The sequence below is a fragment of the Tenrec ecaudatus genome, chromosome 4 (assembly GCF_050624435.1).
Source record: "Tenrec ecaudatus isolate mTenEca1 chromosome 4, mTenEca1.hap1, whole genome shotgun sequence".
NCBI classification, from domain to species: domain Eukaryota; kingdom Metazoa; phylum Chordata; class Mammalia; order Afrosoricida; family Tenrecidae; genus Tenrec; species Tenrec ecaudatus.
In genome coordinates, this window is record NC_134533.1 from 143,853,275 (window position 1) to 143,878,808 (window position 25,534).

General features: G+C 39.5%; 1 protein-coding gene across 1 annotated transcript; it reads right to left on the reverse strand.

Moving 5' to 3' along the window:
* Positions 1-4,435: 4,435 nt before the first annotated feature.
* Positions 4,436-5,713, reverse strand: SLC35G2 (solute carrier family 35 member G2). Its single transcript, XM_075548848.1, has one exon. The coding sequence runs from the start codon at positions 5,711-5,713 to the stop codon at positions 4,475-4,477; it is 1,239 nt and encodes a 412-aa protein (XP_075404963.1). The 3' UTR covers positions 4,436-4,474.
* Between the last annotated feature and the right edge of the window lie 19,821 nt (positions 5,714-25,534).

Genomic DNA, 25,534 nt, shown 5'->3' on the forward strand with positions numbered 1-25,534 from the left:
AACCAGCCTTCCTTGCTGACCATCTGTGGCTGAGCTCAGCTACCCTCTTTGGGAAAGACTGCTAGGGTGGGTACCTTTCTAAAAGTACGGGTCTCCATCCCCATCAGAACCGCCAAAAAGTTTGCCCCTATTCTTACCTGGGCTGCAGATTCCTTGAGGTCAGGAACGGCAGCGTTCAGGTTTCCCACAGTGCCTAGCGTGTGATACCACCACCTCTAATCCCACCCTTGACCAAATCCTGACATAGTAGTTACCTGCTTTTAACCACTCAACTTCAAAATGATCCATTTGAATGCTGATGAATGCATGTGGTTTGCCGGTCAGATGCAGGATCACAAAGTCAGTCATAAATCATGTCTTCCTGACCTCAAACTGGCTGATGCAAAAAGGCCACGAAGCTCAGCAACTGCTACTCTAGGTCTATATCCCATTAGAAGCCAAAGTGAAGAATGCAAAGGAGCTTCAGATTTACTCTAACTGCATATTTTATCATGGCTTTCTCATGTGTTGATTCATCTTATCACGTATCCATTTATATGCTGATATATTTTTGTAGCTGGAAAAATTATTGTCCAGAGTTTAGCTTGACTTGCCCATAATCACACTGTGAAGTACTTGATTCTAGTTGCATATTTTGTGTGATGAGGAGGATTAAATACAAATAATAAAGGGAAATTCAGTCATTGCCTTTAAGTAGCTTTAGCACTACCTGAAGTGAGAAAGATAATCCCAGAAGAATATCTTGAAGTCGCAAAATTGGGCTTTATTTTGTAAGGTAATGTGTATTTTGAATGGTCCATTAAACTCTACAAGATTTTGATCCTTGTGAAGGACCTATTTCTACTACTCTATATTACCTATATAAGCAATGTATGCAAGGACTACGAGGATGAAAGCATAAATACACCTTTTCCCAAAAAGATTTGTTTTCTTAAATATTTTGTTTCCTTAACTTTTCTTTTTTAATCTCCCTCATCCAGGGAGATTACATTCACACATTTTTTTCCAGGAACATTAAAAAAAAAAGTCTCCAGTTACATATGGAAAAGAGAAGTTTAAAGTAAAAAAAAAAATCAAAGCATAGATGGAGTGGAAGGGTAGCTAGACAGAAAAGTATGTATGAAATTCCAGTATGACATACTTAAAAGGGCTAGAGTCCATATTTTCAAAAGGGAAACTGTCACAGAGACTTCCTATCACATACTCTATCTCCTCAACTTCCAAACATCAATATACAGGTGGCCTCTTCTTCCTCTCTTTAAGCTGAATTAAACCAAAAATAGGAACCAACTTTGCTGGTTCATGCTGAATGGACCAGGGACAAGCCAGAATCAGGCAACAATGAAGATTAATGACCTATAGACTGAAGGCGAAGCTTGGAATTTGAATAGCTAATCTGTCCTGGAATAAAACTTCAGATAACTCACATCATTAGTCCCAAAAGAACTTGGAAAGACAAGAAGTAATTTTATTTATTTTTAATGAGTCTCCATGTTTCATGGCCTTTCCCAAGAAGGTATTGATAGGGTATATGAGAAATGACTATAGAAAATAGTCTAGTTTCACATCACCACCAGACAAGAATGTGTGTGTGGGGGGGGTGGGGAACCCTAACATCAAGAAGTAACAAATTAAACATAGGTTAAACTGTGAAATATCAAAATTAGTGTATTTTGATAACTGTTTTTTCATGGGAATTCATTCAACAAAAATTTATTGAGGGCTGGAGGCACAGGGAATCTAGGGTGGATGATAACTTCAGGACCAAGGGTGTGAGGGGCGATGCTGGGAGAGTGGAGGGCGAGTGGGTTGGAAAGGGGGAACTGATTACAAGGACCCACATGTAACCTCCTTCCTGGGAGAGGGACGGCAGGGAAGTGGGGGAAGGGAGACTCCGGATAGGGCAAGATATGACAAAATAACGATTACCAAGGGCACATGAGGGAGGGGGGAGCGGGGAGGGAGGGGAAAAAAAAAAGAGGACCTGATGCAAAGGGCTTAAGTGGAGAGCAAATGCTTTGAGAATGATTGGGGCAGGGAATGTATGGATGTGCTTTATACAATTGATGTATGTATATGTATGGATTGTGATGAGAGTTGTATGAGTCCCTAATAAAATGTAAAAAAAGAAAAGAGAAAAAAAAAGAAAATGATTAGGGCAAAGAATGTACAGATGTGCTTTATACAATTGATGTATGTATATGTATGGACTGTGATAAGAGTTGTATGAGCCCCTAATAAATTGTTTTTAAAAATTTATTGAGGGTTTACTTTGTGATAGGTACTACAATAGGTATTAACAATATAAAGATCAATATATCTTAAAGGAGCTCAATCCCATTTTGGAGAATGAGATTTAAACTGATAATTACTAATACAGTAACCACAATATATATGGAGACATTAAGACAGAAACAGAGGAGTAAAAAGGTTGTGTCAATCAAGGTTTTCCTGGTAGAGTGGCTTGCATGAAGGGAAATAGATTATTGCTAGAGCAGGGAGTAGCTTGGAATGTAAGCAATAGCCAGGTGATAGAAAATTGTGTGTGATAAGATAAAAATGTTGACCTATAGGCAATGAGAAACCATCAAAGGGTTCATTTCTGATGTCAGGTTACCTGTCATGTTTATCACTGCTTCCCTATATTTCATATGTTTTTTTCTCTGCTGCTCTTAGGACTTTTCCCTTGTATCAGTCCGTGAAGTATGATGTTCTTTTGGTGTGGTTTTCATTTTATCTATCCTGTTTGGGGTTCCCTGTCATATCTAGGAAATCCTGGATCTGTGGGTTGCTTTTTCTTTTTAAACAAATTTAGAAAATACTAGCCAGTATTTCTTCAAAAATTTTCCGGACCCTTTCTCTCTGTCTCTGTCTGGGATTAGTTACACTTACGTTGGACCTCGTAGTATTGAATACAGGTTATTCTGGCTCTGTTCATTTTTGTTCCCCCTCAACTTTTTTCTTTGTGCCAAAAATTGGATAGATTCTATTGGAACTCAGTGTCTAATCCTGAAATGTTTGAATGTTAATATTTTCCCAAATCATATCAGTCAAGAAAACAAAAATTACAGCATATTATAGCAGGAAGGTTTAGCTTTCGGACTAAAATGCAACTGAGGTAGCTTGTAGATGATCGCTACGAAGAACAGCTGCCACTCTTACAGCTAGTATCAAAGGAGAAGAGGTTGGATTATCAGGTCTCCGAAGCTCAAAGGAATAACTCTGCTGGGATTTCCTCAGACTCTTGAGGAAGGGTTGCAGTCTGTCGATGCCATCCTGTGAACTCTGAAAAGCATATGGGTGAAGCTGGTTTGGTGGGGAAGAGGCATCCAAAGAAGCTCAAGGCTGGGGCTAGTTGCTGCTGCTGGGCAAAGGGCTTATTGCTGGGCTAGCATTACAAACCAACAGAAAAAAAATTCCCTTCTCCCCTTTTCCTGCCTTGAGTCTATCACTTAATGCCTTCTATTGATAGAACATACTAAGACGTTGCTAACATTGGAAAGTGTTTGATTACAGCCATGACAACATCACAGAGGATGAACTGGGAACTGAAAGACAATAGCTTAATAATCAGAACCATTTCAACATTTGTTTGAGCTAAATTAGTAAGAATTTGGCAAATTCCCTTTGAAAAGAATCTTAGGATATTATGTCAGATCAATTTTCTGCTTTGTTCTGATGGCTAATAGTTTCTCTTTCAGGGGTAAAGAGTACTGTTACCACAATGCACATTTATACTTGCCATAAAATAAGACAAGGACAGTTTTAGAAGAGAGCTGTATGTCTGGTGATAAGTAGCTTCTTCACCAACTATCAGCTATAAAATGGCCTGGACTAAGTAGACTGGAAAGAATTGGTCATCATACAACCTCCATTTTTTATGGAGTACTATATGTGACCATAGCAAGGGAAGGACCCCCTGCCTCTTCTAAGCTAGGGCACCACTGTTTCTTACCTTGTTCCCTTTCTTGATTGGATTCAAGTTCCCTTAAGCAAACCCAAGGTTTGGTAGTCAGCATCCCACCTTATAGTTTACATTTCACAAATGAAGACTTTAATACTGAAGGATTTTTTTTGTTAAACATTTGTAAAAAATTGGACAAGATTTTTTTCTCATCTTTGAACTTCAGGACAAGAAAAGTTTCATCTGAAAGGGGCCATTCCTTCAGTCTTGGTTTTCTTTTAAATTTATTATTATTTTTTCAATCTTGTTCTTTAGTGATGAAAGTTAACCTCCTTTTACCATAATTGCCTTTTTAATTAATAAAAGTAAAGATACTAGGTCCATGAAATTTCACATATTTAATATTTATGTGACTACTGTAGACTAGAATAAATCTTTATCTGTATATAGCAATTATATATTATATAGCACTCTGTCAGTTATACAACACAAAAGACATTTATAGGTTATCATTAAATGGCAGTGTACATATAATACTTGAACATTAACAGGATAATGATAATCAGGTATTCATTTAATAGGCGAGTCTAGTATTTCCTGATAATCCTGTCTTCTTAAATTCCTCCAATAAAGTTTATAGCCAGCAAGCACAAAAACACTAATCATGATGATTACTCCTCCAAAGATATCATAGCTACTAGGGAATATCTGTAACACTAGAAGCTGCAAGACCATCGCTACCACAATCTCTAGATGCTGTACTGTGCTGACCAAAGCTGGGTGAAATTTGTCCAAGGCATAATACACTCCTAAGAATGCTACAGTAGAGCAGACACATATAGCAATGAGGTAACTCCAGGTCTCTCCGTCTAGTGGGATGATGGGTTCTTGAAGAATGAACATAGTAGATAATCCCCAGACTGTCCCAGTCCAGCCAAAGGTAAACAGGGCAGTCCACATGCTGATCTTCTCCCGGATGGATCTGTACACTATCATGGAAAGAGCAGTGGTCAGTCCAGCCATCACAGTCATAGTGTACCCAAAAGCTTCTTTCCAGGTATTTAACAAAGAGTTCTCTTCATCAACAATGTTGGGGATCATGACAAAACAAACACCTATGATGCTACAAATAATTGTAGCAATGTCAACATAAGCCATTTTCTCATCTACAAGTAAAAAAGCCAAAACTGCACTGAAGACTGTGGTGGTGGCTCTCCACATAGTGGTTCCATTGCTGGGAGGAACTATTGAAAAAGAGGTGTAAGCACATGTGATAGCGATGACGTTGCACACACCATAAAAGAAGAGTCGTAATCTGTATCCACTGGGTCCAAAGGGGGCCTCCTGATAATAACAAACAACTAACACAGACAACACCTGTAAGACAGAGCGGATGAAAATCAGTTCTAAAGATGGAACTCTAGAACGATCAGAAACAAGCCTGGTAAGAAGAGCTACACATCCATGAGCCAAAGCAGAACCAAACAGCACTATCCACATTTTTCTGGACTGAAAAATGTTTTTTTCTGCAAAGCTCTGGAATTGTCCAATCTCATTGGTCTCTGCGTCTTCTCTTGGTGGGGGTCGAGTGTCCATGGTTCCAAAGAAACTTCTTCCTTTTCTTTTCATTTCATGTAGCAGTCCTTTCTTTGGATTTTCTTCCATAAAACTTCCGTAGTCTTCATTGATTTCTTCATATCCGTTATCCCCAGGCTGGGGATAATGGGAAGTATATTTTACCATCACTGTATTAGGATGTATTTTCACCCGCTTTTTAACTAGATGCTTTTTGGAGGGAGAATTATCCATTTCTTCAGACAATCTATTTAAAAGACAAAAAAAGTATGCATATTAATGTTAATGGGGGAAATGTCATCTCTATTATAATTATGTATGCAATTCAGTGACAGAAATGAGATATTTTAACAGGAATCTTAAAAATGTGAAAGGAAATTTTCTGGTAATATGTCTTATAAGTTGTATGGAACACATTGGAGTTGTCCAACCTTTTTCATTCCCATATTAAGTCTGCCTGCATTTATCATTCTACTTATTCTTTGATTTATTTTGCTCTATTTACCATCTTTACTCCTCTAACTGATATTTTCTATGTTTTCATCTCCTCACTCATCAACAAGAAAATCACAAGAATAATTTGGATCAGACTTTTCCTTCTCATTCCTTCCTTTGTCTAAGTTATAAATTATAAACGGATATGTTCAAAGTCTTGTATAATCAATTTGATAGAACACCAGAATTAGCTTTACATTATAAATTATAGGGTTGGCTTTTGTATTTTTGTTTTTTCATTCTTGGCTCCCATACTTCCAGGTGTATATATAGTGAAATTAGAAAATAAAGTAAAATAAGAAAACAATAGTAACATGAATATATTGTTGTGGAAATTAACATTTTACATCCTTTCTAGTGGGCAATTGGCAGTATCTCTATTATGATTTTAACTGAAATGAAAATAGTAGAGCATACAGGGGACAAAGTTATGAAACATTTTTAGCCATGACCCAACACGTTAAAAGAGTTTCTGAACCCAGGGTCTCAAGACAGTTGTCTCCAGGAACACCAAGGTGAACTGCCACAATGAAGTCCACAGACGATATTCTCCATCCTCCTTTGTGAGCACCCACTTGGGTAATAAAACTGTGAGTGGCTACCGAAGGTGCAACATGGTCTGAAACAATGATAAAGGAAGGGGTAGAAGGTATAAGGAAACAAATCATCCAATATATAATGGCCCAAACAAACATCAGTCAGTGGTAGCTGGGCACCTACTTTGTCTGCTCTCAAAGTTGTTGAAACTTACTCAGGAAATGGCATGGGGGCTGTATTAGTCTGGGCACTTTAGAGAAACAAATCCACAGAATCTCATGAGTTTTATATAAAAGGTAAGTGCACATCAAGAAAACATCCCAACCCAGTGCTGCCCAAGCCCACAAGTCCAACATTAACCCATATGCCCAATACCCATCCACAAAGTCTTCCTCCATCTCACAAAACAGACGCAATGATGCCGACTGCAGGAGGAAAGCCGAGTCAGTGAATGTGTAAGCATCTCAGCGCTGGCAGGGGTCTCCACACAGCTGCTCCAGCACCCAGGGCTGCACTGGGGTAAGTCCATGTGGCTTTTCCTCAGGGATGTCTTAAAGGATTTGAGCCTCGCCAGCTAAAGCAGGGAACAGCTTCACTAGAACTAGAAAGGCGTGGCTCACTGAGCCGTTTATCCCTACGCCTTTCAATTAACCCCACGTGTTTATTGGCCAGGTTGGTACAATAAACTAACTACCTCAGGGGCCAAGTCTGACTTCTGGCTATACAAAGGAGAAGGATAATACAACTCTATACTGGCCCAAGGCCAATAGCCACAAGGCAGAGGTCATACATGCCTCCACCCCTCATCCTGATTACCTTATTCTAATATCAGCCATCCCTCCCATAGCACTCTAAGTCTATGCTGGGTGTAATAATTGGTTGCAGTGACCAAAGAGAATTCATAGACAATAAATATGCACAATTATGGGGTTTATTAAGGTATCTAACAGGCTACAAAATGTTAAGGAGGTAACTCTTTTGTCCCAACACCTCTTTTCAGTCACACTGGTAGGCATGCCTCTCTTTGGCCCTTAGCCTCTCAGCCAGGTTCTCTCTTGACCTCTGTCTTATTCTGTGGACCAGGAAACTCACCACACTTCCTCATGGTCTTGGCACAACTCATGTGCTCTCGCTCATAATCTCAGGGCTGCAGCCACTGGTGCCTCTATTGCCTCCATCACTTCAGACAAGGATCTCACACATGGTCTGGTGGTGATTCTTCTTTCTTCATTGTCAAAGGATTCTCTCTTTTCCTATTTCTTAAAGGACTCATTTATATACCCAGTTCAAGTGCAAAACCAATCAAGTGATTTCACTAGTGATTTCACTAGTCCCATAAAGATTTGCCAGCTCAGAAACTCACAGGGGCAGTTTTACACAGTCCTACAGGGTCACGAGAGTGGGAACAGACTCGGTGGCAGGGAGTTTGGGTTTATTTGTATGATCCCACCTAATCATTTGGTGGGAGTTACAAAGTCATGGATAGAAGAATCATACCAAATAATTTCTCTTCAACATAATGATGTTCACATGGTTCATTTGTCCAGTGAACTAATTGTTTTCCATGTGGCTATTTTCACCATTCTTTTTTCTTCCAGATAGGGAGAGTCCAATAGTCATATCTTTGATGGCTATTCATGAACTTTTAAGACACCAGTTGCTACTTACTTAGCAAAGTAGAACGTAGAATGCTGTCCCTGTGAACTATGTTATGCCACTTATACTGGGCATCTCCTAAAACAATGGTGCTAATTCCCCAGGCCCAGCAACTTACTCCTTCAAGGTGTTTAGCTGTGTCTAACATATTTTCATAACTTTACACCCTGTATTCTTCACCAAATTCACAGGCATTTGTAGCAAAGGTAAATACAACTATACAAATATCCTCTGTCAATCTGTATACATGCATGGGTATACTCCCACTCTTTCTCCTACATTTGTTCAGCCTGAGAATCTATCCAAGATCACAGTTATTGCAGGATTGTCTATATAATAATATTTGCCTTTGTTGCTTTTAATTTTTGCAAACTTCCCGCTACCTTCCCCTGCCTCTTCCATTACTTAAAACACTTTATTGTGCGTTAGATGAAGGTTTATAGAACAGCAGTCTTACACCCAACAATTCATACATATTTTGTTCCAACTCACCCACTGCAATCCCTTCAATGTACCTTCACTTTGCCGCTTTCTCCCTGCTTTTCCTTTTCCCATTCCTCCTTCTTTCCCACCTTCTGAACTTTGTCCTTGGTAAATGCTGCCCTTCTGATCTTAAATGGCTGATTATCCTACCACTGGTGCAGGGTTCTTGTATAAACAGTATTTACCTTGGTTGCCTTTAAGACTTGAAAACCTCCCAGAGTCTTCCGCTTACCTCCATCAATATATACCAACCTCTCTCTCATTATATATTGTCCTCCTCTTCACCAACGTTAACATTTGTTTATTCTCTAACCAGTTATTTTCCTTCCCATTTTTTCTTTTGATGATGTACATTCATTTTCTTTGTGGTTACCCTATAATTTATTAATTTCTTCCCAAGTTTAAGACAGTGTCTGTCCTATCTTGAAGTCTACTTGACTTGCTCTACATTTGGTAGTTCTGTAACGACACTAAGGAACCTTGGTGGTGTATTGGCTAGCACCTTGGCAGAAAGACAGGGCTTTCTACTCCTGTAAAGAGTTAGCCTCAGAAACGCACAGGGGCAGTTCCACCCTGTCTCAGAGTGTCTCTGTGAGTCAGGATTGACGGCATGGCAGTGAGTTTGGTTTGTTTTTTGTTTGCTTGTTTGTTTTTGGTAATGACACTGTAACCTCTATTTACTTTGAAATTATCTTTGCTACAAATTGATAGTCTGATTCTCCATTTTCAGTCTTGTAGCTATGTTTTACTTTGAATACTTCTATATCTGGGTTGACTTCAGGTAGTGTTGTCATGTATGTTAATTTCAGGTTGTTGTCTACTATTATTGTTCATCTGTCCAAAGAACTTGAACTGATTTGAAGACACCTAACAACAACAATATGGTCCTTGGTTGGCAATTTATTTTTAATTTCAGAATTTTATATATGTCATCCTATTGCTGTTTTGTCTGTGTGGTTTCTACTGAGAAACCAGAGCTTATTCTTATTGGTTCCCCTTGACAGGTAACTTATTTTTCCTTGATGGTGTCCTACATAATTCTTAAGCTTTCTTAGGATTTTTTCATCCTGTGTTATTATTCTTCTAACACATTAATGTGGAGAGATTTGTCTTCAATCTCACCAATTTGTCCATCCATTGATTCAATTCCACTCCTTTGTCCCATCTATTACCAAAATCTTAGTATCAATCTCCTGGCTATTTGCTGTTTTTACATGGTTTCTAACTTTTCATTTATTTTGTCAGTTTGTCCTTGAAGTGTTTTCATGAATTCTTCCAAAGTTTTTTCTGTGTTTTTCTTGATTTTGTCTGCATCTTACTTGATCTTTCTCTCAATCTATTGAAGGAAGCTAAATTCCATTCTTGAATTCCTTATCAGGTAATTCTAATGTCATTTCTTCCCTGGATAGGTCTGGCATTGTAATTTACTCACTATTATTCGAGCCACTCTGTCATCTTTAATATGTGAACTGAAATTGTCAGTTGTCTCTGAGACATTGACCAAGTGGTATAGAAGTAGGGAGTAGCCTTTATCTGGTAGGTGTGGCTGCAGGAGGTACAGGTATGGCTGGGACATATGGGTACAGTTACTTGGTAGAGTACAGTTCTCTTATTTGGTAGGACAAGGGGAGGTGCAGGAGTAAAAGAAACACAAATAACCAACAGCAAGTACCACTAGCCACCAGTGTACATGTGTGCAGTCAAGCTGCTGTCTGGACTAACTGCTGCTTGCAAAATGTTCATGGTAAGCCACCAACAAGTCACCCCTGTGTATCCGCTCTGGGCACTTTTGTTCAGCTGCTTCTCCTAGTCCATGTTCCATGCACTTCTCTCACATTGAAGCTTAAGTTTCCATGATGATTATATCTATTTCATTTGGTCTTTCATGTCTTTGTTGTAGAAGATCTGTTTATGTCTGCCTAGCTTGCCACCTTTCTGGAAGTCAACTCAAGGCATATGATGGTTATGCAAATACATACACTGCCCTTGTTTCTGTCGGCCATGACTGGACCATTTTGTACTGATTTGAAGCCTTACTCTTCAAGTGGCAAAAATTATTTACATTAGTAAACCTAAATATTAGGATATCTTTTTCTCTCTAACATAAAGAAATTGGTTTATCCAATACTAACCTCGGTATTCTGAAAGATATGATACAAATATTTTCCTCCTAGTTTTTATTATTTTCTCGGTAAGCAATTGAGCCTTTTTCCAAGTGCCAATTTCTTATTTGAGATCACTATTGGTGTTATAAACGTCTTCTTAAAGTTAGTTCATGAAAATTAGAGCCACCAATAAATTAATTTGGGAAATTTATTTCTTTAGCTGCCTCATCTGCCAGGTCATTCTCCCCTTACTTTCTGCAAGAAGTCAAGTTGTTTTAGTTAAATTCAAATAGTTATGATCAAAGAATTATAATGTTCATTTGTTGTGGAGAGTGGTAGAATTTTATTTAGAAACTTTATGGCCATCAGCTGCTGTGTTGTAATAACATTGTATTATACTCAAGGCAAGCCTGGTGGGAAGTGGAACAAACTAGAAAATAAGTAATCTAAATACTATAATAATTTGGATTCATTTTTTTTCAAATCAGAGGGCTGCAGCTCTACCCTGTTCTGTGGGGTCAACCTCAGTTGGAATTGACTCGACAGCAATTTTGGTTTGGTTTTGGTACATCAGCACAAAGTATTTGAGAAAAATAAGTGGAAGACTCAGTTAACCTTTAAAACATGAATGTCCCTACACATTGTTGGTTTCCTAAGTGAAAGCAAATAAATATTAGTTCTTGGGGTGTCAATGATAGTGAAAATGGGTACCAATGAGATCAGTACGAGTAAATGTGTATCGTCCAAAGGGACGGTAGAGAGTAAAAGATGAAAATTCGAGGCTACTGAAAATCTAGGAACAATAATGTGATTGATATTTTGACTGAGATAATTATCAGACTATTCTAAGGGGAGTTTCTAAGGCCTTAACGTAAGCCTGACTTAAAATACTTTTTCCTCCAGTTGTTTTCAGTGGTAGGGATTTAGCTGTCATATCAGAATATAACATTTTTTCAACCCATGAACCTTTTATTTCTTGTCATTCTGAAACTAATAAAAATTACTTTTTTTCCCCTCAAAGAAAGTATAATTCATATAATACCTAGCTTATGCTATTGGGAAAAGTTTTGTTTTTATAGTTCTCTATAAATATATGTGGTAATTTTCCCTTGTGAATTCAGTATCATTAAAATGAAGGCCCCTGTTGTATCCCCAGAGTCCCTTTATTCTATATTTTAATGATGGGTCTCTTGTTTAGACTTTTTCGTTTGATTGTTCTTTCACTTACAGTATCCTGTTCTCCAATGCCATGGTTTCTTGAACGAATTACAAGTACCAGGCTTAGTGTCTCCAAAGGATTTGAATTGGTTGGGAAACTGTAATTGTTATAGTTTTTAAGGCTATCAATTTATTCATCTTGGCACTGTTAACAGGTGGACTACTTGACATAAACCTGGCAACTTGGACTGGCAAGCTTCAATAAGGATCACAAATTCTACAGCAGTTTTATAAGAGTCCTCATACAATTTTGGGAATGTTTACAGAAGATATACTGAGATCAGAAAGGTTCCTCTGGAGCCATCTGGAAGTTTATAGGATAGAGTTTAAAGGGCATTTTAAGAATGGGCTTTGTATTCAGAATCAGTTTCTTCCAGAAAATAGAGGAAAGTTCAAATGGAATATTATAAGAATGAAAAATTAGGGAATAATATAAAAAATTAGCAGCTGGCAAAGGAACAGACATATTGGACCAGTTTGAATAAGTAGACCAGAGATCTGACATGGTAGCTCCTGCAGAGAAGTGGCTGTTGATTTTCTAGATCACTTTTAGTAAAGGCATGCCAGCATTCCCAAAGCAAGCAGGTACAAGTTTCAAAGTGGCCATTCATTCATCGCAGAGGCCAGAATGCCTCAAGTTGCCCTCCTGAGTCTCCAGACCTAGTATTCCCCATCTAGTTACAAAATAAATTGAAAATAAAGATGAATAGTAAACACACATGGTATTAAAAATTGTATGTGTACTGAAACCTCAGTGTGCACTGAAACGTAAATGCATGCTGAAACTCAAAATGTACACTTTAAGGAAAAAGAAGAGTTCCAATCTAATGGGCTGAGACTTTGATTTTCCCATGGTCAAACTATCAAGACTAGGAACATCACAATGCCAGTCTGATCAGATTTATTTTGTCAACAAACCTGTCAAAATGTTTACTACCAACGTACTGAAAATGAAAGCACAAAAGAAATCCAACAATAATCCCAGAATGTGACAGCGCCAGAAATGAAGCTCAATCTAAGAGGCTTTTTACCTGGGCTGACTCCTGGGAATCAGGACGGTGGGGAGCCCAAGGGACTCTGCTGCTCTCAGGAACCCACGTTCACGATGTCAGCAGCCTCCAAAAATAATCCACTTTGAACACCAAAAAAATGTCAAAGACGAAAGATGTGTGCTCTGTTAAAATAAAAGTAAAAAGTTTTATTGGAGGATATCATGAAGGTAAGTAAAAAAATATTGCTATGGGGGCTTCAGGCCATACATGCACACATTTCTTCCAAACAAAGCATGCGTAGACGTGTCTCTGCGATTGGTGGAAGCTGCAGACATGTCCTCTCAGTAGGACACTTGTCTTCATCTAATTAGAGTGCCTTCAAAAAGGAGTCCATGAAAACAGGGCATCCCACGGCCACATGCTGGCCCATAGTTACATTCCAGACAGCGAGGCCAGCTCGGGAAGTTAGGGCAGCTGTTTGTAGTGATGCCACAGGAGTGACCTTGGTAGATTTTCTTGAATGACACAAGATAATCATGGAGGCTTATTATGAAGAAGTTTTATAAAAACTGAACATTGGTACAGCTCTTGTAGCCAAAGTCCCTGTAACACCCACCAAGCAGCCTTTTCCTGCAAGCATCTGGGTAAGAAGGTCGGAGAAAACACTGATAGGGTTCACTTGTGACTGATTGTTAACAGGGTGCACTGGATTGCCATCCTGCTGTGCATAAAACGAACTCTGTGAGAAGCAGGAGGGAGGAACACCACTACCAGCAAAAGCTGAGGCTGGAGCATGTCCTCTGGACCACAAGATCCCTGTACCGGGACCCTCCTCGTTTCAGAGGCAGCTTTGACATCTAAGGAGTGGTAGAGGAGCATGAAAAGCAGCAGACCCAGGAGCCAGAGCAAGCACGAGACAGTGGTGAACTTCACCGCCCACAGAGCAAGTAAAGCAGTGCTTTGGAGCAGGCAGCAGGCTGTGAAGGGGGTGTCTCTGGGTTCACTGACCCCAAGGAGCTTGAGCTTCCTTCCGGCTGAGGCTCGCAGCTGGGTGGCACGCCTGTTGGACATTGTTACAGCCCTAAAGGAACCGGTAGCATGTTCGGACTGAATGTTTGCATCCTGAGCATTTCTCACCTTAATTGTAACCTATTAAGTTTCCTAATAAATCCTTTAATTATGAATATTGCCTGAGTTCTGCATAGCCATTGGAACAATTATGAGAACCTAAATGAAAAAGCAGAAAATGTTGTTTAAAGCAGAACACAGTGAGAAAAAAACAGGAAAGTTGTACCAAGGAATTTTTTCCTCCCATCACAACACACCTACTCATTCTAGAGTGAGGAAGAGTGGGCTTTCATATGAGAATTGTATTGGGAAGCCTTACTACCCTACCCCCTCGGCACCCCTAACCTTGCCCTTTCAGACTACTTTTTGTTCCCCAAACTCAAAGAGCATAATTTGAGTGCCTCAACAATGCAGAAGCTGGCATTTTGACAGAGTGTAAAATGAAGAGCACAGAATTTTTGGGAAGGGTTAGAGTGATGGAAACACTGTCTTCAAAAGTGTATTGACCTACAAGTACAGCCAAGTCCACGTGGAAGAACCACACCAGCCTGTGTGATCAAAGAATTGCTAATATTATAATATAATCCATGATCAGAGGAGGGAGTGTATTAGAGCTTAAATTCTGAACACCCTAGTTTACAGAAGGCTGTGGGCAGCAGTGAGAGCACAAAATCCATTTGCAGATCCTCACATAGATTGTGCATCCACTGAATTGCTTCTGATCATTAACCAAAGTTACACATAATCTTTTCCTCAGGCAAAGTACATTTGGAAAGTAGATTACCTCAACCCTCTCCAGTCAATCCCACAAGGGACAATTGCTCTTAGGGACTTGCTTGAGTGTGTCCTTGATGACAATCACCTTACTGGGGACAGTGAAGAGAGTCACATCGTCATGAGTCATGCCCTATTAGTCATGCCCTGCTCACCTTAGTCGGAAGGCCCTGGACCAATCTTGTAAGTTCTTCTACTTAACACTGGTCCTAACTGTGGTCCTGTTCCAGCTTCTGTAGTCCCACCTGTAACTGTGATGTATTGATCTGCCACCAATCATAACTTTGTGACAGTTCCTTTTGTTCCATGCTTATTTAGTTAGCGTCCTGACTGAATCCTCATGCTAAAAGCCTCCCTCAGTCAGAGGATGTGCCTGTGTCTTTATTTTGTTTTTGTCCCTTTAAAGACAATAAATGTTCTCTTTAAATTAAAAAAAGTGTACTGACCCTGATAGAAAATACACTGAGAAACAAGAGCTTCATCTTTAAATATCTTTGCTTAATAATGGCTTCTAGAATTTGGCAGAAATACCTTTGATTTAAGGCAGTTGAGTAATAATTTGCAAATTTACAAATTGCTTCAAGATACCAAAAAAAAAAAAACCAGAAAGACTTTTATGTAAGAAAAGTTTAAGGAAATCATGACTATTAGTCATATATAAGAAACTATAGGCCAGCTATAAATTAATCGATAGATGTCCTAGCCTGGAGTTAGCCTGTATAAGTATTTTGTGAAAATAATTCTATCTGTAATTAAAGGGTCAAGATAGCTTGTTCAAAAACATTCTTTCTGCCTCCCTTTCTCCCCATCCTCTCCGAGTCTGTGTAAATTAATCCATTGCTGTGAGCGTGGCTCAAATCGCTTATTTTTCAGGCACGCCTTTCCTGACTCTTGATGGATGTACAAGTTCCACACGAGCACAAAGAAGTGTTCTGGAATTCCCATTCTTCTTTAGACTATCCATAGTTCGAGAAGTATACATTAGTCTCTATAGGACATATGCATGTGTCAAGCTACATGTTTCACCTTTATAATGAGCCTATTGTACAGTTTCAACTCAGTTGGGTTTTACTAATGTTTATCTCTCGTTGCTCACCCAAATTTGCTATGTCCAATCCCCTTTTCCTGCTGGCCAACAAATGTCTTCATGACATAAGTCAGATTCTATAACTTCCCATTTGCTTTTCATTGTTAAATTGTTGTTCTTACATCCATCAAAAATTGCCGTTCTCCCCATTGCAAACTATAACTGAAGCTCTGAGAACTTATATAGGTACCTGGCGACACACAGGGGGGCCATCGTACGTAGGGAGTATGCTCCTCATAGTTCCACTCTTTGGAGTCTTGGTGAGGAGCATGGTGGCCTCGGTGACACCACTCTTCTGCGCTCTAGTCCCTCAAGTGTATTGACAAAAGGAGGAAGAAAAAGGAAAGAGACAAGGTCTCAACCTACTAGCTATGTTCTGTAATGACTTCTGATGTGTGAACTTGGCCCGGCTGAACTACTGTCTCCAGTAATTCAAGCACTAATCTATATGCTGCAGGGAAGGGATTTCGTAGATGTGATCAAAGTCCTAAATCAGCTGGCTTCAAATTAATCAAAAGGAAGGCTACCCTGGGCAGGCCTGACCTAATCATGTGAACCTTTTAAAGATAGGCTTAGGCCTTCCTGAGCTCAGAGATTCCACATAGATTGTTGGTCCGTTTACATGGACTGCCAATAAATGATATTCCCTTCCTTAGTGCCCTACAGACTTCAGACTTACTGATCTAGTCCTCCTCAACTACATAAGTCAATTCCTTGTGGAAAAAAAAAGAAAAAGGCTAACTCTGTATCTCAGGTGAACCTTGACTCAAAGATACATGTTGTAATGTTCTCTTTGATTGTTGTTATTGATCTTTCTGTATCATAAGCATCAAATGCAGGCAGTTTCTCAAGTAAATTCTGTAGCACTTCGCTGGTGCACAAATTCTTGACATGGGAGAGTATTATCTCTATAAAAATATAAAATATATATATATAAAATAATTTAATAGAAGCATACTTAGAAAAATGGGAGAATCATTCGAAGACAGATGTATTACACCACTCATATTGGACCATATTTTTGCTTGGCAACAATACATCTACATTTCTAAGGAACTAAGAAAACAATACATCTACATTTCTAAGGAACTAAGAAAACAAAGACCTAAAACTCTGATTAGCCAGAGGTTTTGACAATATTCTTGATATTCTACAGGAAACAATCAGAATGGGCTAAAAACCAGAAGGAGAAAGCAAACACAATAAGTTAAAAGAGTAAAAGCAAACTTAACTCCTCTCACCCTGCCCTCCATCCCCAAGAAACCACTGACTCCATGACTGTATCTGTGCTCCCACTCCGTCGGTGCTCCATAAACTGAGAAACTGAACAGAAACAAGGGAACAGAAAGAAAATGATCATAAAATAAAGAGTAGAAAAGAAAAGACCATGAGCAATATTAAATAAGACAGAAAATTTCTGCCATGGAGCAAGCAAGAAATATTTAAACCAACAAATTCAGGTTGAATCAAGAGGTCAATTGACCAAATGTCATCTTATACCATAGTCCCATCCCCCATAATCACGTTTACAATAATCTCTGGCTGCTAGCAAAGCTGTCTGAGTGCCTTGAATATGGCCAGTTGGGATATGTCAGAGGCTTAATCTGTCTAGATACTCTGCAGATGGATTTTGGGCTTCCCCTGTCCTCCATAGCCATCTACAAATAGGGTGTTCACAATTTAAGCTCTGATACCTTTACCCTCCGTCATATTTGGATTTTGTTATGGTCATCTTTGGATCACACAAGTTGGTGTGCCTTTTCCATGTGGATTTAGTTGATGGCTCACTTAGATGCCTGCTTGTTTGAATACAAGCCTTTAAGACCACAGACACTATAACAATTGATAGCCGGGCACCATCTGCTTTCTTTTTTTTTTTTTAACTGCTTATTTTTTTTTATTTATTTACATTTTATTAGGGGCTCATACAACTCTTATCACAATCCATACATATACATATACATACATCAATTGTATAAAGCACATCCATACATGCTTTGCCCTAATCATTTTCTTTTCTTTTTTTTTTTTTCTCTTTTCTTCTTTTACATTTTATTAGGGACTCAAACAACTCTTACCACAATCCATACATATACATACATCAATTGTATAAAGCACATCCATACATTCCCTGCCCCAATCATTCTCAAGGCATTTGCTCTCCACTTAAGCCCCTTGCATCAGGTTCTCTTTTTTTTCCCCCTCCCTCCCCATTCCCCCCTCCCTCATATGCCCTTGGTAATTTATACATCGTTATTTTGTCATATCTTGCCCTATCCGGAGTCTCCCTTTCCCCCTTCTCTGCTGTCCCTCTCCCAGGGAAGAGGTCACATGTGGATCCTTGTAATCAGTTCCCCCTTTCCAACCCACTCGCCCTCCACTCTCCCAGCATCGTCCCTCGCCCTAATCATTTTCTTTCTTTCTTTTTTTAATCTTTTTATTGGGGCTCATAAGGCTTTTATCACAATCTGTACATACATCACATGAGCAAAGCACCCTTATACATTCGTTGCACTCGTCACTCTCATAATTCACCTTCCACTTGGGTTCCTGGAATCAGCTCGTTTTCCCTTTTTTTCCCCACATCCCCCTCCCTCCCCGATCCCACCCCTGGTCCCTTGATAGTTTATAAATAATTATTATATCTTATCGTACGCTCCCCGGCGTCTCCCCTCACCCACCTCCCCCTTGACAATCTCCCAGAGAGGAGGTTACACATAGATCTCCGAGATCGGTTCTCCCTTTCTACATGCTCTTCCCTCCTGGTGTCGCCACTCCCACCGCTGGTGTTGAAGGGTTCATCTGTCCTAGATTCCCTGTGCCTCCAGATCCCCACTGCACCGCTGTACATCCTCTGGTACAACCAGGTCCACAAGGTAAGGTAGGATTGGGGTCATGATGGTTGGGAGGGGAGGAAGCGTTCAGGAACTAGAGGAAGGTTTTGAGTTTCATTGTTGTTACACTGAACCCTGTGTGGCCCATCTCCTCCTCACTACCCCTCTGGAAGGGGTGTTCAGCTCTCTACAGGTGGGCATTGGGTCCCCATCATGCACTCCCCCTCTTTCACGGTGATGTGATTCTCACCACCACCCCATCTTTGATGTTGGAGACCTGGTCTCCTCTGTCCTTCATGGTCACCTATGTTGGTGTGCTGCTTCCGTATGGGCTCGGTTGCTTCTGGGCTAGATGGCCACTTGTTTGCTTTCAAGCCTTTAAGTCCCCAGACGCTATATCTCTCAGTAGCCGGGTACCATCCGCCTTCTTCACCACACTTGCTTATGCACACTTTCGTCTTCAGCCATTATGTGAGGAAGGTGATCACACAATGATTTTTTTTGTTCCTTTGTATCTGCTACATGGTCCATTCAACACCTTGTATTCGCTTAGGCCGTGTGCTTCTTCTCTGTGGGCTTTGTTGCTTCTGAGCTAGATGGCCGCTTATTTGCCTTCAAGCCTTTAAGACCCCAGACGCTATATCATTTTTTGATAGCCGGGCACCATCAGCTTTCTTCACCACATTTGCTTACACACACGGCTGTCTTCAGTGATCATGTCGGGAAGATGGGTATCCTGCAATGGCTGCTTAGCAGGGCGAGGTGCTATTGTATTGGGGGATTATGCATGAGGAGGCCCAATGTCCATCTGCTACCCTACTACTGAACCTATAAATATATGCATATAAATCTATTGCCCCCATAAACATAAATATATTTACATATGTACATGTCTGTATTTAGGGTTCTCTGTATGCACTTTGCCTCCTACTCCTTTCCTCTATTTCCTTTCGCTTTCCTCCCAACCCATTACCATGTTTGGCCTTCATTCTGGATTCAGTAGTTCCTCTCAGTTACCTTGCTCTTGGTCACTCCCTTCCAGTTCTCCCCTCCCCTCCCTCCTCTGGTTTAGAACCATTCGCTGTTCCTGTGTTGGGCGACACCTCCTCCCTTCCCCTACCTCCCACGCTCTCATGTCCCTCCAGGACCGTTGGTCCTGTTGTTTTCTTCTCTCATTATTTGTCCAGCTTATCTTGTCTAGGTGGACCTGCTGACATAGCACCATCTGCTTTCTTCACCACACTTTGCTGTACCACCCTTATCTTCAGGGATCAAGCAGGGCTATGTTACAAGAACTAACTTTTCTTGGCTTGGGGCTAGAATTAAGTATCACCCTAGGTCTTTTTTTTAAAAACAATTTATTAGGGGCTCATACAACTCTTATCACAATCCATACATATACATACATCAATTGTATAAAGCACATCTGTACATTCTTTGCCCTAATCATTTTCTTTTTTTTCCTCTTTTCTTTTTTTTTTTTACATTTTATTAGTCACCCTAGGTCTTAACACCTTGTATTATAACACCTTTACTTTGTCTTCTTAAACCACTCTTACTTATTATTTCTTCCATTTGTTTTAGCTACTCTATATTCAACAGCAAATTTAAACTTCCAGTTCAAGAAGTTTAAATTGGCTAGACTCGTCTATAACAAAATCGCTTTACAAAAAAGATGGAGAAAACCAGCATGTAAGAAGACCCAGGTGCCTAAATACACCTTGGTACTTTTATTGGAAGACAAGACTAACTGAACTGAACTCCAAACTCAAAACCAACTCTTCGCCATCAAGTTGATCCTGACTCATAATGACCTATAGGATAGGACAGAAATGCCCTCAGAGGTTCCCAGATTAACTCTTTAAGGGAGTATGAAACCTCATCTTTCCAGCAAACTGCAAATCCTCCACACCCCAGAGGCTGTAGGTATGAACAGGAGAATGGATGAAATGGGCAGATCTGCCGTGTGAGGGAGGAGGATAGAGGTGGGGCTGAGACAGCTCTGTTTCTCCAGGGCTCCCGAATACTTTTGAGGAGGTAGAGGTGCAGAAGATTACAAGTGAAATGGAGTTACGGAGTCTGTATAAGGTATTCTCTTTTGTTATTTTTTAGGAGCCCTGGTGATATAGTGGCTTATTGGCTAACCACAAGGATGGCAGTTTGAAACCACCAGCCATTCATTCCATGGGAGAAAGATGAGATTTTCTACTCTCCTAAAGAGTTACAATCTGAGAACCACCACTCCCCGCCCCCCCCCCCCCACCATCCCACAAGGGCAGTTCTACCCTATCCTATAGGTTACTGTGAGTCAGAATCCATTCGATGGTAGTGAGTTTGCTTTTTGGGGGCAATTTTTATTTCTTACTGGACTGGTGAGGATGGGAGGACTCACTCCCATTGCAGTGTGACTGCTGCTTATAGCCTAATGCTAATAACAAGTCCCTTTTCTCCTTAATAAATCAGCAGAGCTGTGGGGCAAAGACATAAGCTTAAAACTCCAACAGCTCTCCACAAGTGAAGGGAGAGCATGTCCACACAGTATACGAAAGGAATGAGGGCCAGCCCACTGGGGCTGAGAGGTGAGCCCCTTCCACAGTGCTATTTATCTATGTCTGTTGATCTGTTTATTTAATTTTTGTTGTTTTGTTTTTATTGCTCTATTCCAGCACAACATGATAGAGTCAACTGTCCCCATATGACCCAGCCACCCTCCCACCCATAAAAGTTGCAACACAATATGGTCAATCTCAGTATGCACAAAGAAACAGAAAAAATAGACAGAAACAAGTGACCAATACATAAAGCCAAAACAGTTTTCTAGAGAATAAAGGACAATGGTACTAAAAGAATAATTATTCAGAAAAATGATGTTCAGGTACTTTCAATGGAAGATCTACAGGGGGGAAAAGTAGAACATTTAAAAATATTACAGCAACAAAAACACATGAAAATCCAAAATATTAATACTAAAATAATAGAATTAGACAATACTTTAAAAGCAAAGCAATAGAATTAAAGCAATGGAAAGCTGTATTAGCGAGCTTGAAGACAAATCTCTCCTTCTGATCTACAAGAACAATAATCAAACCAAAGAGCTAAAACAAATCATGGGTGGTGGTGCTGTTAGGTGCCATGAAGTCAGTTCCCACCCATAGCAATCCCTTGCACAATGGAAGTAAACGTTGCCAGGTTCTGTGCCATCCTCACAATTATTTCTATGCCTGAGACCATCATTCTAGTCACAGTGTCAATCCATCTTCTTGAAAGTCTTCCTCTCCTTCGCTGCCCCTCTAGCCTGCCTAAAATGGTGTCCTGCTTCAGGGACTGGTTTCTCCTAACAACATGTCCAAAGTATATAAGACAACATCTTACCGTCCTTGCCTCTAAGGAACACTCTGGCTATATTTCTTCCCAGATGGATCGGTTTGTCTTTCTAGCAGTTCTTAATACTTCCAATATTCTTCACTGGCACCAAAATTCAAATGCATTGGTCTTCTTTATCCAAATAATGCCCAACTTTCACATGCATATGAAGAATACAAAATACCATGGCTTAGTTCAGGCACATCTTAGTCCTGAAAGTAATATCCTGGCTTTTCAATACCCTGAAGAGGTGCTGTGCAGCAGTTTTACCCAATACAATGTGTTGTTTGATCTCTTGACTGCTGCTTTCATGAGCATTGATTGTGAATCTAAGCAAGACAAAATCTTTGATAACTTCAACCTTTTCTCCATTTATCATGAAATTTCATGGATAGGAAGACTTAATATTGTAAAAATGTTACACTACCCAAGTAATCTAGCAATACTATTGATAGTCAATTCTTACCCAGATCCCAACTTTGTTCTCTAAAGGAATGGAAAGAATTATTACCATCTTTATGCAGATAGGAAAGAAACCGAGGATAAGCAAAAGACTTCTTAAGAAGAATAAAGGAGGACATCTCTCACTTCCCACTCTCAAAACCTATTACACAGCCAAGGTAGTTTTAAAAAGCCTAGTAGTGGTATAATGATAGCTACATAGACCAATAGAACAGATTAGCGAATCCTGAAATAAATCCATACATCTACAAACAACTGCTCTTTGGCAAAGGGCAAAGACAGAGTAAATGGGAAAGGCAATAGCCTGTTCATCAAATGATGCTGACAAAATTGGGTTTCTATCTACAGAAGAATGACCAGGACCCATACTTTACCCTACATGTAAAAACAAACTCAAGCTGAATTAAAGACCTAAATATACATCCTAAAGGTATAAAGATCATCAACGAAAGAATAGGGACACACTTACAGGCCCTAATATGGGGCATATACATACTATCAAATGTAATTAAAAATACATAGCAGAAAAATATACTTAACTGGGAGCTACTAAAAATAAGACACTTATGTGCATCAAAAGACTGTGTTGGTTTTACTAAAAAACAAAAACAAAACACTGCAATCAGATTAGGAATACCTCTTATGTGCAGCACCAACAGGTCAGCCAATCACAAAGAAAATTATAGAAATCATGACCTGCGATGTACAGACAAGACTTGAAAAAAGTGGTCAATAACTTGATTCCAGACATCATTGGGAAAGACATAGAAAAGGTTTGCCAATCTATTTATCCTCTCCATGATGTGTTCGTCAGAAAAGTGAAAATGCTAAAAAAGCCCAAATTTGAATTGGGAACACTCATGGAGCTTCATGGGGAAGGTGGCAGTTCTGGGAAAACTACTGGAGATGAGTCAGGTTGTATTAAAGTGGAATGAGCTGATAGCTATGAGCCACCAGTTTAAGAATCTGTTTAAAATTTAGACTTTCAGTGGTGTCAAATAAAAGATCTTATTTGGGGGGGGGGGGAAGTAAAATGAGAACCAACAGAGTAGGAAAACTTTTTGACAATAAAACATCAGACAAGGGATTAATCTCTAAAATCTATAGACAACTACAATACATTAATAATAATAAAACACCTAATTAAAAGGTGGACAAAGGACATGAACAGACAGCTCACTAAAAATAGTATCTGTGTTAGTTTCAGTAGACTACAGCAAAAAGTCCAGGGAGACGCATCTTTACAAGAGCAGTTGAATACTGAGAAAACATTCCAGCCCAGTCCAGATCAAGTCTGTAAGTCCGGTATTAGCCCTTCTGTCTGATACCAATCTATAAATTCTTCTTTAGACTCACAAAACATATGCAATGATGCCGAATGCAGGGCGATCACAGGCCAAGGGGTGGAAAGTCTTGTGGATCCAGTGACAGTAGAGACATCTCAGCGCTGGAAGGGGCCTCCATGTGGCTCCTTCAGCTCCAGGGCTCTAGCGTAGCTCCATGTGTCCTGTGAACTGCAATGTCTGCCAGGGAGTGAGCATCTGTTCCACCTCCAGCAAGCTATTTATCTCCTTAGCACCTCCAAATGAAGTCCTCGAGCTGTGACCTGATTGACAGGCTAGCCTCCACCCCTTCACTCATATGTCTCAAATTGACAACAGATTATGCAACTACCACAATATCCAAATAACTAACAAACATTTTCAAAAACATGCTCATGATCACTGGGCAGCTGGGAGATGCAAAACAAACCAATGATGAGATACCACTTCACACTAGCACTGATAGCAATGTTTAAAAAAATAGAAACGAGGAAGAGGGTTTGGATGGATTGGAACCCTCATACACTGCTGTTGGAAATGGAAATGTGCAACCACTGTGAAAAGCAATAAGGAGCTACTTCGACAACTAGAAATAGAAACTCCATCTGACCCACCAATCCCTTTGCTGAGCATATACCCCAACGAAGTGAAAGCCATAATATGAACAGACATGTGCACATCCACGTTCTTCATAGTACAATAGCAAGAAGATGGAACCAACTAAATGCTCATTATTAGAGGAATGTATAAAGAAACTGATATATACACACAATGAAATATGCTAACTGAAAGCAATCAACCATAAAAAGATAAATATTGCATGAGACCACTGCTATAAAGTAGAAATCAAGACAAAGTTTTTCATACCAAAGGAAACTGATTTGATGGTTACCAAGGAGGAAAAGGCAAGAGAGGGAAAATGACTAAATGGGCTAGAGGGTAAACAGGTATTAACTTGCATGAAGGAGAATGAAGAAGTCCACAAAATGAACAAGATAAATAAAAGGACAGGGTGCAGGACAAGTTGTTGGGGGATCTGAGAAGTAGTTTAATTGTTGAATACAATATTGATGATTTTAAATATAAACCCTCACCTAATTCACAATAAAAAAGATGTTAAAAAAAGAGCAAGTTTCTTCTGACATCATTTGCTTTTTTTCCCTTTTCTGTCTTTTTAATGATCTTCTCTTTTCTTCATGTATGACATCCTGATGTCGTCCCAAACTCACCTGGTCTTCAGTCAGTGTTTTAGAGCTCAATATATCAAATCTACTCTTGAAATAACCTGTGAATTCAGATGGAAATATACTCAAGGTTTTATCCTGGACCTGTTTAATTTCCTTCCACTTCAAATTTAACTTGCATATGAACAATTAGTGATCTACTCCACAGTTAGCTCCTGGTCTTGTTCTAATAGATGATATTGAACCTCTCCATCATACTTTTCCACAGTTGTAGTTGATTTGATTTCTGTGTAGTCCATCCCATAAGGTCCATAAGTATAGTTTACAATGTTGAAAAAGATACTTGGAATGAACAAGTCATTGCTTTCTATACAAAATTCTATTATGCCATTTTGACATTGATTCTATCACCAATATAATATTTTTAAACTGCTGATCCTTTTTTGTTTTTACCTTGTACATATTAATCATCAGT

What these genes read in the sequence shown, in the direction of transcription:
- SLC35G2 (XM_075548848.1), bottom strand. Translation starts at nt 5,713, where the DNA reads ATGGATAATTCTCCCTCCAAAAAGCATCTAGTTAAAAAGCGGGTGAAA.